Here is a 14,840-nt window from a genome sequence, read left to right on the forward strand (position 1 = left end):
GCAGATAAGTGTCAAGTCGCAATCGACTTGAGAATGGTCCAGGACGGACCTAAACGTCGTCGTCCCTTCACCTTCTAGTGTGTGGTCTGGTCAACAAGTATGTGTAGTGTTAAGAGGGGGTAGAAGGGAGGAAGGAAATTCAAAGGGGGAAAAGTACCAAGCCATTACGACTATATAGCCCTTGGAAGGGGTCAGGATAAGGATTTGGGATGGGACGGGGGAGAGGAATGGTGCCCAACAACTTGGACGGTCGGGGATTGAACGTTGACCTGCATGAAGGGAGACCGTTGCTCTACCGTGCAGCCCAAGTGGTTGAGCAGGGGTAGAAGGGAGGCAGAGGCGAACAGTAATGTACCTGGCGACCTCGACCCAGCTGCCTGCCGCCCAGCGCCATCCACCGATCAATACTCTCCCCCACCACACTTGGCAGTGTTGCTACCCATTTCATTCCTCTTCATCTAAGTCACGGTTTCAAATTTATGAAAATGATTAGCAGGCAACCTCACATGTCTGGAAAACTGACTTACTGCCTAGACTTGCTTCTATTATTCGCTTGGCTTACGCGCACAAAATACACAGAAAATATAACGGCCATGTTTGAAGGGCAGAATCAGGTTAAAGCAGGACTGCCACAGTTACGAAGGTTCCCATCTTAATGATGATAAATAGTAACGAGTTCAATCTTATCAGTTTAAAGAGCAATCTGTAAAAGCCTGGCAATTGCCATACACAAAGTACATGCACACAAGACACCCAACAATCAATAGATTAAAGCCTCTACCAAACCAGCGCTGGTTGCAACCGGCTCTGGCCACCCCTGGCGGCGGCCTCTGCCCGCCCACACGCTCATCACAGGAAGATCATTTCTCTGACAAACTCGGCTTGAAAATTGAAGTTGCAAAATATATACTAGGCCTCAATTATAAATAATTGATACAAAAGCTTCAGACAGTGTAGCTCAACATGACATACAAGGCAGCAAGATCTAGCAACCAAGGGCTAGATCTAGCCATTTCAACATCTATGGTTAAACACTTAAAATGTTAGGTCTAATCCAATTCCACTCACTTAGGCTCTAGGAGACTCGATTCGCGAACGAAGCCCTAAATTAGTTAGGTCTAATTAAAGATGAGAAACATTAAAGGGTAAGAATGGCTAGTATTAAGAGGTATGACATGCAGAGATTAAGAACTGTATGAACAGAGCAGCACAGAGCAGCCGCTAGATAGCATGACATCAATTGCCAGAATTAGACTGGTATGAGTGTGTGTAGACTGGGAAATTATTACTTGTGAAACTTAACAAGAAACAAGCCGATTAACAGCAAGCACTCCAAATGTAAACTTAGACACCTATCACACATTCAACATTATATTAGAATGAATATCCAATTAGTAATTATTTACCAGCAAATTACACGAGATATCTAAAGTTTGGCTGCCATTACACGTATTTAAAGACATCAGAAAATATCATAATAATGTAGCCAAAGTGTGGGAGTTGAGGATCGAGGCGTCGACTCTCGTGCACGTACAGTATGACCAAGCCCAACCGTCCTACCACATGGGAATAATAAGTCAACTTAACTAGCACTTGACTAACACACTTATGGATCACAGTAGCAGCAGTTTTGTACTGCTGCTACTGTGTGTGTGTGTGATATGATTATTATATTATTATTATTATTATTATTATTATTATTATATTATATATATATATATATATATATATATATATATATATATATATATATATATATATATATATATATATATATATATATATATATATATATATGTCGTACCTAGTAGCCAGAACGCACTTCTCAGCCTACTATGCTAGGCCCGATTTGCCTAATAAGCCAAGTTTTCATGAATTAATGGTTTTTCGACAACCTAACCTACCTAACCTAACCTAAGCTATAAAGATAGGTTAGGTTAGGTTAGGTAGGGTTGGTTAGGTTCGGTCATATATCTACGTTAATTTTAACGCCAATAAAAAAAAATTGACCTCATACATAATGAAATGGGTAGCTATCATTTCATAAGAAAAAAATTAGAGAAAATATATTATTTCAGGAAAACTTGGCTTATTAGGCAAATCGGGCCTTGCATAGTAGGCCGAAAAGTGCGTTCTGGCTACTAGGTACGACATATATATATATATATATATATGTCGTACCTAGTAGCCAGAACTCACTTTTTGGCCTACTATTCAAGGCCCGATTTGCCTAATAAGCCAAGTTTTCCTGAAATAATATATTTTTTCTAATTTTTTTCTTATGAAATGATAAAGCTACCCATTTCATTATGTATGAGGTCAATTTTTTTTATTGGAGTTAAAATTAACGTAGATATATGACCGAACCTAACCAACCCTACCTAACCTAACCTAACCTATCTTTCTAGGTTAGGTTTGGTTAGGTAGCCGAAAAAGTTAGGTTAGGTTAGGTTAGGTAGGTTAGGTAGTCGAAAAACAATTAATTCATGAAAACTTGGCTTATTAGGCAAATCGGGCCTTGCATAGTAGGCTTAGAAGTGCGTTCTGGCTACTAGGTACGACATATATATATATATATATATATATATATATATATATATATATATATATATATATATATATATATATATATATAAAATAGGGGTACCACCTCTGGTCCAATTGTTGGGACCTAGAGTCTCGAAGAAGAAAATAAAAGTATTCAGAGACGACCTTGTGGATTCTCGCTGAACACTGATATTTTCCTCTCCTACCACCCCTATTTTTTTTTGTCTTAAATTTTATTTTATTTTATTACATTGCTACAGTTTATAGAAAAAAACACACACCACTCAATGTTCGAAATCTTCATCCAGCTCTTCGGAGGTTGGGTGCGTGCCCAAGATACAGCACGCATTTCCTCTCTGGACCGCGACACTGAGGCGCTGGAACAGGAAACTGGCCGCTTGTGAGTCTTTAGTTTTCCAAACGAGTTCCTCATCCACCTCCTTTAGGAACTTGAGTGCCCTTTACTCCAGATGCCCAGGGTTTCAGAGCCTATCAGCACGAACCTGTAACAATGTTCCAGGTCCCTCCCTGTACTTGTTAGTTTTCAGGGTCTCCCTGAAAGTGGCCGCCCCGCCTCCCTCGGCTATCCTATGAGGTAGGTATGTATCAGCAAATGTAGAGACACACGTGTAGTCCCACAAGAACTGCTAAACCTTCCCTCCATGGCTGCAGGGTGACTGTCTAGGCGTTTGTTACTGTTGTCAGGTCTGCACAACTGAGGTTTCCTCTGTGCTGGACACCCAGCTGTAGCCAAACTTCTCTTGATGTCATTGACTGCTTCATGTCTGGCAATCTTTCCCTGTGACTTACGACAGATGAGACCATGGCTGCCGTATTGGTCCGCCCGTGCATGGCCGCAAATACACCAGTGCTCGGTGGAGATAGGGGCGGCAAGGCGCAGAGCAACACCAATACCCGATGGTCCAGGCAGGTGCCTATGGCGTAATTAGGGACTGCCAACAGGAAGTCCCCCGGCATTGGGCGCTTGCACATCTAGGAGACGCGCTTTGTCCTTCCCAGATGCTGCCTCCAGCAATGCTGTGGCAATATTCTCCACCATGGGGCTGTCCCATTTGACCCGTTTGCATTCGTTTGGAAAAGTTGGTCGAGGGTGAGGGTTGGCAAGAGTGTCCCACAGGCCGGCTCCGTCCGCGAATTTGGGATCATTAATCCCAATGGAGTCTCTTAGGTATTCTGGTAGTATTTAATTCACTAATTCACCTGTAGCACTGGTCGAGGATAAGAATGCCGGCAATGCTAACTGAATTCACCTAGTTGTGCTTGCCGGCAATGCACAACTTGAGCTCTGCTCTTTCAGCTCGCTTCTCAACTGAGAACTCGAGCCACAGAATTACGAGTCCCGAGCGCTGTCCACTCAGCTATCAGACCCGTACAGACTGTCGCCTTGCGAATTCCTATTCCTCCCCCCCCCCCCCCCCCCCCCCCCACCACCACCACCACGCCGAATCTAACTGGGAGCGTTGCTTGGTCCCATTGGTCATCTTGCAGAGAGGTTTAACACTTTAATGGTTATTGATTTTAGGAGCACGTCATTTTCTGTTAATTTTGAACTGTTGAAGGAGGGAGCACACCTTAGGAAACAGGTAAGCCTGGGCAAAGCCAGGCATCTTGTGAGGAGGTACAAAGCATCGTAAGCATCCAAAGCCCCCATTCGTCCCTCCATCATCCTCAGATCGTTCAGGTTTTCTTCAAGGACTACCTCAATGGCGCCCGAGCCCAGAGGTGCCCCCTAGAAGCACACTGATGGCTTACCTTCCTCTTGACCCCTTTGTCCCTTTCCTCGTCCTCCCGCCTTCTCCCCCCCCCCTTGACCTCCCTCGTCCCAATCCCCCCTTGACCCCCCTCGTCCTGAGCCCCTTGGAACACACAGCCATAGCCGCATGTACAACACCTCCTAATAGAAATAAAACCCATTGGGCTGCTGCTCCTGCCACTTGTACCCAGACGCAGCTGGGACTTGCTTAACTGTCTCAACAGAACAGACTATAAAACAAGGAATTAACATATTACAATACTCAAATGTACGTTAACTTGCGGGTGCAAAGTTGAGATAGCCATTATGATTATTATAATTACCGTTACTAGTTTATTATATCAGTGTTTGCTAACTGCGAAGTCACAAATAGCATTATGTCTTCAGTTCTAACATCTAAACTTATTTTCAAGTATCGGTATTGGGTAAAAGGGGGCAGTAAGAGTCAAAACATTGGTATGGGTATACCTCCGTAACATCTAGCGCCTATCTCTTAAACACTATATACATCATTGGTATGGGTATACCTCCGTAACATCTAGCGCCTATCTCTTAAACACTATATACATATTATATAGCAGCATAAGACCGTTACAACCCCCTTCCCCCCCCCCCCACCTGTGCCAGGTAAGTCAATGGTGAGCCCGTGCTACTTCAAACTTTTTATCCGAGAAGCTGAGTCTAAAGCAACAGTGTAAGAGCCCACTTCGGACCATGGTGCCACGGGACGACGTATCTAGTCCGGTCTGCGTGGGTGTTGCCTGCACCTGAGCACCACACTTGCGATCCCTCTAATGACCCAAAACTATACTATATCAACTAATCAACGGTATGGCAACTAATCAACGGTATGGCAAACTAATCAACGGTATGGCAAACTAATCAACGGTACCAACGTTGTAGTTCAGAAACTACTTCACGAATGTGGGATTCAGCATAAAATTAAAAAGATTTAATTCAAAATTATTTGCACAAGAAAAAATTCCCCCCCCCCCCCCCCCCCCCCCCCACACTGTGATAGTGTGCCAGTGAAGCCGAGTGATCAAGGTCTGATTCACGGAGAAATTACTCAAGAAACAGCACAATTGTGTTAGCGATGAAGCTACTTGCAATACAGCGTTCAACAAATACCAGCTCCCAGGAGGCTACGCTACGAAATTATCCGAACTTGAGAAACATACCCGCGCCATCATCCCATCTGACGAGTCTATCATACAGTATTGTGCACAAGCCCGACCAAAGAGCCAAAGCTCAACCCTGCAAGCACAACTAGGTGAGTACAAGTGACGGTACACCAAGTCTGATTACAGTAAATTCAACAGCACTTTGTTGGCAGCTAGACAAGTAATCTTGGCATCTCTGTACCTTGCGTCAGGCTTACAAACACCTGAAGTATCTTTGGAGGGTAACCAGAAATAATTACAACACCACTAACTAAATAACTTAAATGTTATAAGAAACATTGGAATAACAATGGAGTGCAGGAAATAAGACCAATGTATGGGAATCACACGCGGACTTATGAACTACCATGTGAATCACGCATGGCAGTTAACAAATGGAATACACTAGGCAGTGATGGGATGGAATCAGACTCCATACAGAGTTTCAGATGTAGATATAAGAGCCCAATAGGCTCGGGAACCTGTACACCAGTTGATTTTGACAGTCGTGAGGCGGGACCAAAGAGCCGAAGCTCAATTCCTGCAAGCACAACTAGGCGAGTACGGTAGCCGCACTTCATTTTTTTGACCCCGTTTAAGCGTTGTCCCTTCACCCAAGCCTCCCAGAGGTTGACCATCTTGCTCCTTTTAGCCTCTCGGGAACCAAAGATTTGTCTCGATGGATGAATCCAGCCAGAATCCATCCAGTCTTCCTGGGAAGAGTGAGGAGGCAGCGAGCCTCCCTCCATCCAGCCTTTGTGTAGGGGAAAGTGGGGAAGAAGGGAAAAGGTCACCATAGCCTACGGGGAAATGGAGGGGGGGGTGGGGTGAAAGCAGTTCCTACCCTCCGAGGTAGGGAACTTTTCCAGCACGGTATGACCGAAAGTTCAGGGACACCAAGCCGCATACAGTCACCAGTATTAATATAAAAATCAGACCGAAATTTGTAGCTCGCGTGAAGACTTTTGGCGAGCCAAGGTGAAATAACTAGGCAATCTTCATTAGGTTACTCGCGCGGTTTGACTCTTAACTCCCCCTTCCTCCTAGTTACTACCCTCCACACATCTCCAGTATCAGCTCTTGATACTGGTATGGCTCAAAAGGCCCACCACTTACGGGCTATTCATGCCCGTGCCACCTTTTGGGTGGCTTAATTAATCTTGGTGGGGATGGGATGGGCAGGGCGGGGATGGGCAAGGCTGGGAGGGGATGGGCAGGGCGGGGATGGGCGGGTCGTGTCGGGGATGGGCGGGGCTTGTCGGGGATGGGCAGGGCGGGGCGTGTCGGGGCGAGGCGTGTCGGGGATGGGCGGGGCGAGGCGCGTCGGGGATGGGCGGGGCGTGTCGGGGATGGGCGGGGCGTGTCGGGGATGGGCGGGGCGTGTCGGGGATGGGCGGGGCGAGGCGAGGCGTGTCGGGGATGAGCGGTTGTCTAACAACAAATGTCAAACTACCTGTTGTGACAGTTAATATAAAGCTGCATAAATTAAATGAACGTAATTCATAGCTGTGTTTTATTATTACCTTCATATAATAGTTATAAAATAGTTCAATAGATGAACGTGGCCCATCAACGGCTCTCAGATTAGCCCGCCCGAAGAAAATGTTGCCGACCCCAGGCTTGAGGCCTACCGATATACCAACCTATCCTCCAATAGGTACAAGACAGTAGGCCTACCGATATACCAACCTATCCTCCAATAGGTACAAGACAGTAGGCCTACCGATATACCAACCTATCCTCCAATAGGTACAAGACAGTAGGCCTACCGATATACCAACCTATCCTCCAATAGGTACAAGACAGTAGGCCTACCGATATACCAACCTATCCTCCAATAGGTACAAGACAGTAGGCCTACCGATATACCAACCTATCCTCCAATAGGTACAAGACAGTAGGCCTACCGATATACCAACCTATCCTCCAATAGGTACAAGACAGTAGGCCTACCGATATACCAACCTATCCTCCAATAGGTACAAGACAGTAGGCCTACCGATATACCAACCTATCCTCCAATAGGTACAAGACAGTAGGCCTACCGATATACCAACCTATCCTCCAATAGGTACAAGACAGTAGGCCTACCGATATACCAACCTATCCTCCAATAGGTACAAGACAGTAGGCCTACCGATATACCAACCTATCCTCCAATAGGTACAAGACAGTAGGCCTACCGATATACCAACCTATCCTCCAATAGGTACAAGACAGTAGGCCTACCGATATACCAACCTATCCTCCAATAGGTACAAGACAGTAGGCCTACCGATATACCAACCTATCCTCCAATAGGTACAAGACAGTAGGCCTACCGATATACCAACCTATCTTCCAATAGGTACAAGACAGTAGGCCTACCGATATACCAACCTATCCTCCAATAGGTACAAGACAGTAGGCCTACCGATATACCAACCTATCCTCCAATAGGTACAAGACAGTAGGCCTACCGATATACCAACCTATCCTCCAATAGGTACAAGACAGTAGGCCTACCGATATACCAACCTATCCTCCAATAGGTACAAGACAGTAGGCCTACCGATACATAAAGCCCGAGGTACAAATGAAATATGGCGTTGTTCCGCATAGCTAAGTCACTCATTCTGTACCATGTAAAATTTGGAAGATTATTTTTCAACAGTATCAATGTGTACTTATATCTATATTATGTCAATTACACGATATTTTGTACATTTATCTTAGTGATACTAGCTAGCATCCTGCCTCGCCTTGTCCAGCACCATGCTAGCACCATGCTAGCATGGTGCTAGCACATATGGGGGGCCACCATACTAGCACCATGCCCCGCCTTGTCATGCCATAATAGCAATATGTCTTGCCTTGTCATAGCATCATAATAGCGTAGTCGATCCCATCATCGAACAATTCCTCGTAAAACTTTTTTCATGTGATAGTAACTTACCAAGGAGTAAGTTACGAAAGCACGTGGAATTTTAATCACCAAACCTACACACCCTGCTTATCAACATCCTTCCTGTAGTCACCACACTGGCGCAGGGTTTCCGATGACAATCAGTCAGGCCACACAACACAAGAGTCAGAAAATGCATGCTAACCAGTCTCTCTCTCTCCTAGTAAGGAGCCCAATGTTTATTGCGACATTACTTCAAATTACGTCCAACAAAATGCCGAGTATAATAGTGCCCTGAAGAGCATTGCTCGTCTCCTCGGTAGAGAGGATACCAACGAGAGCTTCGAAACTATAAAGACCAGTGGTAAGGGAGTCTTGGCTCCTCACTTGACCCCCCCAGGTTCCCCAGGCCTGGCGTGTGGTTGTGAGGTGGTGGATACAACCACAGGCCAGGTCTTGGGAGCTTATTCTGGGGCTAAGACTCCCTCACCACTTTTGCGGTACAACACTGATTACACCATTGATTATGGGTGCTCGATTCCCACAGTAGACGAAACGTCTGAACAAGTTTCCTTAGCAGTAATGTCTCTGTTCACTTAGCAGTAAATAGGTGGCCAGAATTTGGCAACTGTTGTGGGTAACCACCGTGGCAGGCCAGCCGTTGGCAGAGGGGTATACCTCTACAGGCCTAAAAGGCTACTTGTCCCTAATAAGCAAAAGGCGTAATTTCTCTCCCAATAAAAAAACATTTTAACTTCAATCTATCAATCTGTGGTGTTTCCTATATTTTTTCTGGGCTCTATAAAACTAAAAATTACAAAAAGTGATTTACTGTTGGTGCCTAATTACAGATTTGTACTTTGCACCACATAGTAACTATAAGTACTATCATTTCAGGATGGGTTGCTATAGACGTTAAAACGTGAATTCTGAATATAAAACATACGCAAACATTTACTGAGGATATCCGGATGTTTGGCACACAGCTATAGGGAATGTCCAGATGTAAAGTAAACCAACAACTATAGGGAATGTCTGGATGCATGGTGGCCAAGCAACTACAGTATAGGGAAAATCTCTCAAGTGTCAAACAAACAGCTCTAGAAAATGTCTGGATGCATGGCAAACTAACTATAGGGAATGTCAATATGCATGGCAAACTATAGGCAATGTCTGGATGCATGACAAACAGCTATAGGGAATTTTCTGAAGTAGAGCAAACAAACAGCTACAGGGATTTTTTTAAGCATGGCAAACAAACCGCTATATTGATGCCCAGGCGTATGGCAACCGACCATATGAAATGTCTCAATACATGGCAAACAAACAGCTATAGGAATGTCTGGATGCATGACAAACAGCTATGGGAGTATCAGGTGCACAATAAACTAGCTGCCTCCGGAGGCAATCAAATCAGCTATGGGCATATCTGGATGCATAGCAACTGCTACAGGGAATGTCCTGATGCATAGCAGCTGCTACAGGAAATGTCCTGATGCATAGCAACTGCTACAGGGAATGTCCTGATGCATAGCAACTGCTACAGGGAATGTCCTGATGCATAGCAACTGCTACAGGGAATGTCCTGATGCATAGCAACTGCTACAGGGAATGTCCTGATGCATAGCAGCTGCTACAGGGAATGTCCTGATGCATAGCAGCTGCTACAGGGAATGTCCTGATCCATAGCAACTGCTACAGGGAATGTCCTGATCCATAGCAACTGCTACAGGGAATGTCCTGATCCATAGCAACTGCTACAGGGAATATCCTGATCCATAGCAACTGCTACAGGAAATGTCCTGATCCATAGCAACTGCTACAGGGAATGTCCTGATCCATAGCAACTGCTACAGGAAATGTCCTGATCCATAGCAACTGCTACAGGGAATGTCCTGATCCATAGCAACTGCTACAGGGAATGTCCTGATCCATAGCAACTGCTACAGGGAATGTCCCGATACATAGCAAACAACTACAGGGAATGTCCTGATGCACAGCAAACAGCTACATTTTGATGCACAGCAAACAGCTACATTTTGATGCATAGCAAACAGCTACTGGTATGCCCGGATGCATTACAAACAAACAAACTAGAGGGGATGTCCAGTTGCATGATAAAACAGCTAGAGAAAAGGCATCCGGATACTTTGGAAATAACCAAGTGTGTTGAGTTATAGTCTTTGACACCAGTTACACCCCCACTCCTGTGCCAGGCGAGTCCACTACGGGCTCACCATAGCCCGTGCTACTTGCATGTGTTGGTTCACAGTAACTCCATCTAAAACCACCACCACCAAGGGTGAGAGATGCATACATGCCATGAAAAATGAAACCGTAAAATCGTAAAGGAAACCAGTTGAGTTCTATATATATATACATTTACCGAGATAAACAAAATAAAATAGGTTTGATATAAATAAAATTAATTTATGGAGATTACAATGTTATTTAAGGGTAAATGTCAGAGTAACCTTTACGGGCGGGGAGATGCACACGTCACCATTCCAAGCTTATATTTAACATATAAGCTGAGCTGAGCTAGGGAAGGCCCTCCCTCTCAGTCACAGCCCCGCTCCTGTGCCAGGTAAGTCCACTACGGGTTCACCATAGCCCGTGCTACTGGCAACTTTTGGTTCACAGTAGCTGAATGTTAAACAACAACAACATAGGGAAGGCCAAGCTGACCCCAGCACCCAGGTGCTGGCAATGACTCCCACCCCGTTATTGCCACACTGCCTGGTACACAAACCACTACAGCTCGTTATCAAACGAATATATACGAAACTTTAAGGTGCCGTCCTTGAAGAAAATAACCATTGATGTAAACTATGGTACTTGCTTTACACAGGCTACATTGCTAAAATTACGAGAAGGATACCGCTATATACAACTCTAAATCATATTTCGAGTAATTACTAGAGTTCTAAGTGATGCTAAAGTTGCACTAGGAGGCGAGTGCCTCCAGGCGAGGCGAGTGCCATGGGCCACACAGCTGGCCTCAGCCCCCCCATACTACCCAGATCATGCCCCTACCTTGGGATCCTTCTCATAGTAGTGTTGCTGGGTCCTGATCCACCTGGAGGTGAGGTGGTCGCGGACGGTGTGGGCGAGGGTGAAGTAGTAGTCGCGGGGGGTGGCCACATTCCTGTCCTTCACCAGGGTGTAGTGCAAGTGGCGATTGAACGTCTTCTTCACGTTGGCCACATTTTCAACTTGCGCGATGCCCCTGACGGAGATCTGCTTCCTCTTCTCCAGGTCGGTCTGGGGAGTGGTCATGATGCCGGGTGTACGCTCCTCTCACCGTGTCTAGTTGGCCACTAGCATCAGCTGCAGACGACGCGAGTGTACGCGGCCGCCATGGACACTTCAAGGTCACTCAGGACGCATGCGCGCCCACACCCTCCTTCAGCGCCACCTTCAAACTCGCACCCTACAACCTTGCACTATATACACCCTCTGACCTTCAATTGACCTTTGTTTGTCATTTGGAATAACCGGTGTTTCGCGTCAGTTATCCCTCTCTCGAGAGCTTCTCGCTTTACTAACTTATTTTTAATATATTATGAAATATGGCGTGTTTAGTCTAGAAGTCAGTGACTTTGAGAAGGTCGTTTGGGGTGGTATGTCGTCCCCAGGATCTAATTTGAGCTGTGGGTGGGGCCTGGTGACTTTGGTAAAGTAATCTCCAGCCTACTGCTTCACATTTTTTATATTGGGTTCGTGAATGGCAAATTAGTAATCTTGTGCATCCCTCGTGTGTTATAAACTATACAGTAAAACGATTAGGAATTCGGGTTAAGATTGCGTGAAATGAACGCTTAATTAATTCATTATATTAATGAATTTATTTATTACCCACATTTACAATTATTTCATTGTAATTTTATCAAGATTAAATATACATAATGACTATCCTTTACACATACACACATGGGCAGAGTTACTTTCACCCTGATGCTTCTGTTCACCTGGCAGTAAATAGATACCTGGGAGTTAGACAGCTGCTAATGGCTGCTTCCTGAAGATGTATGTGTGTGTTAGAGAAAAATATATAATATAGTAGACATAATATAGGAAACATAAATTGGTTAGAAAGGCGGGGCCCAAGAGCTAATAGCTCTTACAAATAGCAAATACAAATAGTAAACACACGCATACTTCTCCCAGCGCCGGCGAGAAAAAAATGGGCAAAGTTTCTTTCACCCTGATGCCCCTGTTACCTAGCAGTAAATAGGTACCTGGGAGTTAGTCAGCTGCTACGGGCTGCTTCCTGGGGTGTGTGTGTGTGCGCGTGTGAAAAAAATAGATAGTAGTTAGTCACAGTTGATTGATTGACAGTTGAGAGGCAGGCCGAAAAAGTAGAGCTCAACTCCCGCAAGCACAACTAGGTGAACACAACTAGGTGAATACACACACACACACACACAGGAATCATTCAGAATCTTGTACACCACATATGTAAGACCAATCCTGGAGTATGCGGGCCCAGCATGGAGCCCGTACCTTGTCAAGCACAAGACGAAGCTGGAAAAAGATAAAAGGTATGCCACTAGACTAGTCCCAGAACTAAGAGGCATGAGTTACGAGGAAAGGCTGCGGGAAATGCAGCTTACGACACTGGAAGACAGAAGAGTAAGAGGAGACATGATAACCACCTACAAAATTCTCAGGTGAATTGACAGGGTAGACAAAGACAAACTCTTCAGCACGAGTGGGACACGAACAAGGGGACACAGGTGGAAACTTAGTACCCAGATGAGCCACAGAGACGTTAGAAAGAATTTTTTCAGTGTCAGAGTAGTTAATAAATGGAATGCACAAGGCAGTGATGTGGTGGAGGCTGACTCCATACACAGTTTCAAATGTAGATTTGATAGAGCCCAGTAGGCTCAGGAACCTGTACACCAGTTGATTGACAGTTGAGAGGCGGGACCAAAGAGACAAAGCTCAACCCCCGCAAGCACAATTAGGTGAGTACCATTTGAATGACAGTTGAGAAGCCAAAGACCAAAGGACCAAAGAACCAAAGCTAAACCCCCGCAAACACAACTCGGCGAGTACACACACACACACACACACACACACACACACACACACACACACACACACACACACACACACACACACACACACACACACACACACACACACACACACACACACACACACACACACACACACACACACAGGGCGTGTGTGTGTGTGGTAGGGCGCTCCAGTGGATAAGGGAGTACCTAAACAATAAGAAGCAGAGAGTTACAGTGAGGGGTGAGACCTCAGAATGGCGTAAAGTCACCAGTGGAGTCCCACAGGGCTCTGTACTTGGACCTATCCTGTTTCTGATATACGTAAATGATCTCCCAGAGGGTATAGACCCATTTCTCTCAATGTTTGCTTACGACGCCAAAATTATGAGAAGGATTAAGACAGAGGAGGACAGCTTGAGGCTTCAAGAAGAACTGGACAAGTTGCAGGAATGGTCGAACAAATGGTTGTTAGAGTTTAACCCAAGCAAATGTAATGTAATGAAGATAGGGGTAGGAAGCAGGAGACCAGATACAAGGTATCACTTGGGAGATGAAATACTTCAAGAGTCAGAGAGAGAGAAAGACCTGGGGGTTGATATCACGCCAGACCTGTCCCCTGAAGCTCATATCAAGAGGATAACATCAGCGGCATATGCCAGGTTGGCTAACATAAGAACGGCCTTTAGAAACTTGTGTAAGGAATCTTTCAGAACATTACATACCATATATGTCAGACCAATCCTGGAGTATGAGGCTCCAGCATGGAGTCCATATCTAGTCAAGCATAAGACTAAACTGGAAAAGGTTCAAAAGTTTGCCACCAGACTAGTACCCGAGCTGAGAGGTATGAGCTACGAGGAGAGACTACGGGAATTAAACCTTACTTCGTTGGAACACAGAAGAGTTAGGGGGGACATGATCACTACATTCAAGATTCTCAAGGGAATCGACAGGGTAGATAAAGACAGGCTATTTAACACAAGGGTCACACGCACTAGGGGACACAGGTGGAAACTGAGTGCCCAAATGAGCCACAGAGATATTAGAAAGAACTTTTTTAGTGTCAGAGTGGTTGACAAATGGAATGCATTAGGAAGTGATGTGGTGGAGGCTGACGCCATACACAGTTTCAAGTGTAGATATGATAGTGCCCAGTAGGCTCAGGAACCTGTACACCTGCTGATTGACGGTTGAGAGGCGGGACCAAAGAGCCAGAGCTCAACCCCCGCAAGCACAATTAGGTGAGTACAATTAAGTGAGTACACACACAATGGAGTATGCCACTTCATCATGGAGTCCCCATTTGAAGAAGCATATAAGGAAACAGGAAAAGGTTCAGAGGTTTGCAACGAGACTCGTCCCAGAGTTACGAGGGATGGGGTATGAGGAGCGCCTGAGGGAACTGTGCCTTACGACACTAGAAAGAAGAAGCGAGAGGGGGG

At 45.3% G+C, this 14,840-nt stretch overlaps 1 protein-coding gene across 1 annotated transcript in view; it reads right to left on the reverse strand.

Annotated features, from left to right (window-relative positions):
• Glyp (glycogen phosphorylase) overlaps positions 1 to 11,744 on the reverse strand; it is a 42,738-nt gene extending 30,994 nt beyond the window's left edge. Inside the window, exon 1 of the mRNA XM_045750992.2 lies at positions 11,405 to 11,744. Within this exon, the coding sequence (XP_045606948.1) occupies positions 11,405 to 11,647 (243 nt within the window). The 5' untranslated portion in view covers positions 11,648 to 11,744. The remainder of the gene's footprint in view (positions 1 to 11,404) is intronic.
• Positions 11,745 to 14,840: the final 3,096 nt, after the last annotated feature.

This window comes from Procambarus clarkii, chromosome 52, assembly GCF_040958095.1.
Source record: "Procambarus clarkii isolate CNS0578487 chromosome 52, FALCON_Pclarkii_2.0, whole genome shotgun sequence".
NCBI classification, from domain to species: Eukaryota; Metazoa; Arthropoda; class Malacostraca; order Decapoda; family Cambaridae; genus Procambarus; species Procambarus clarkii.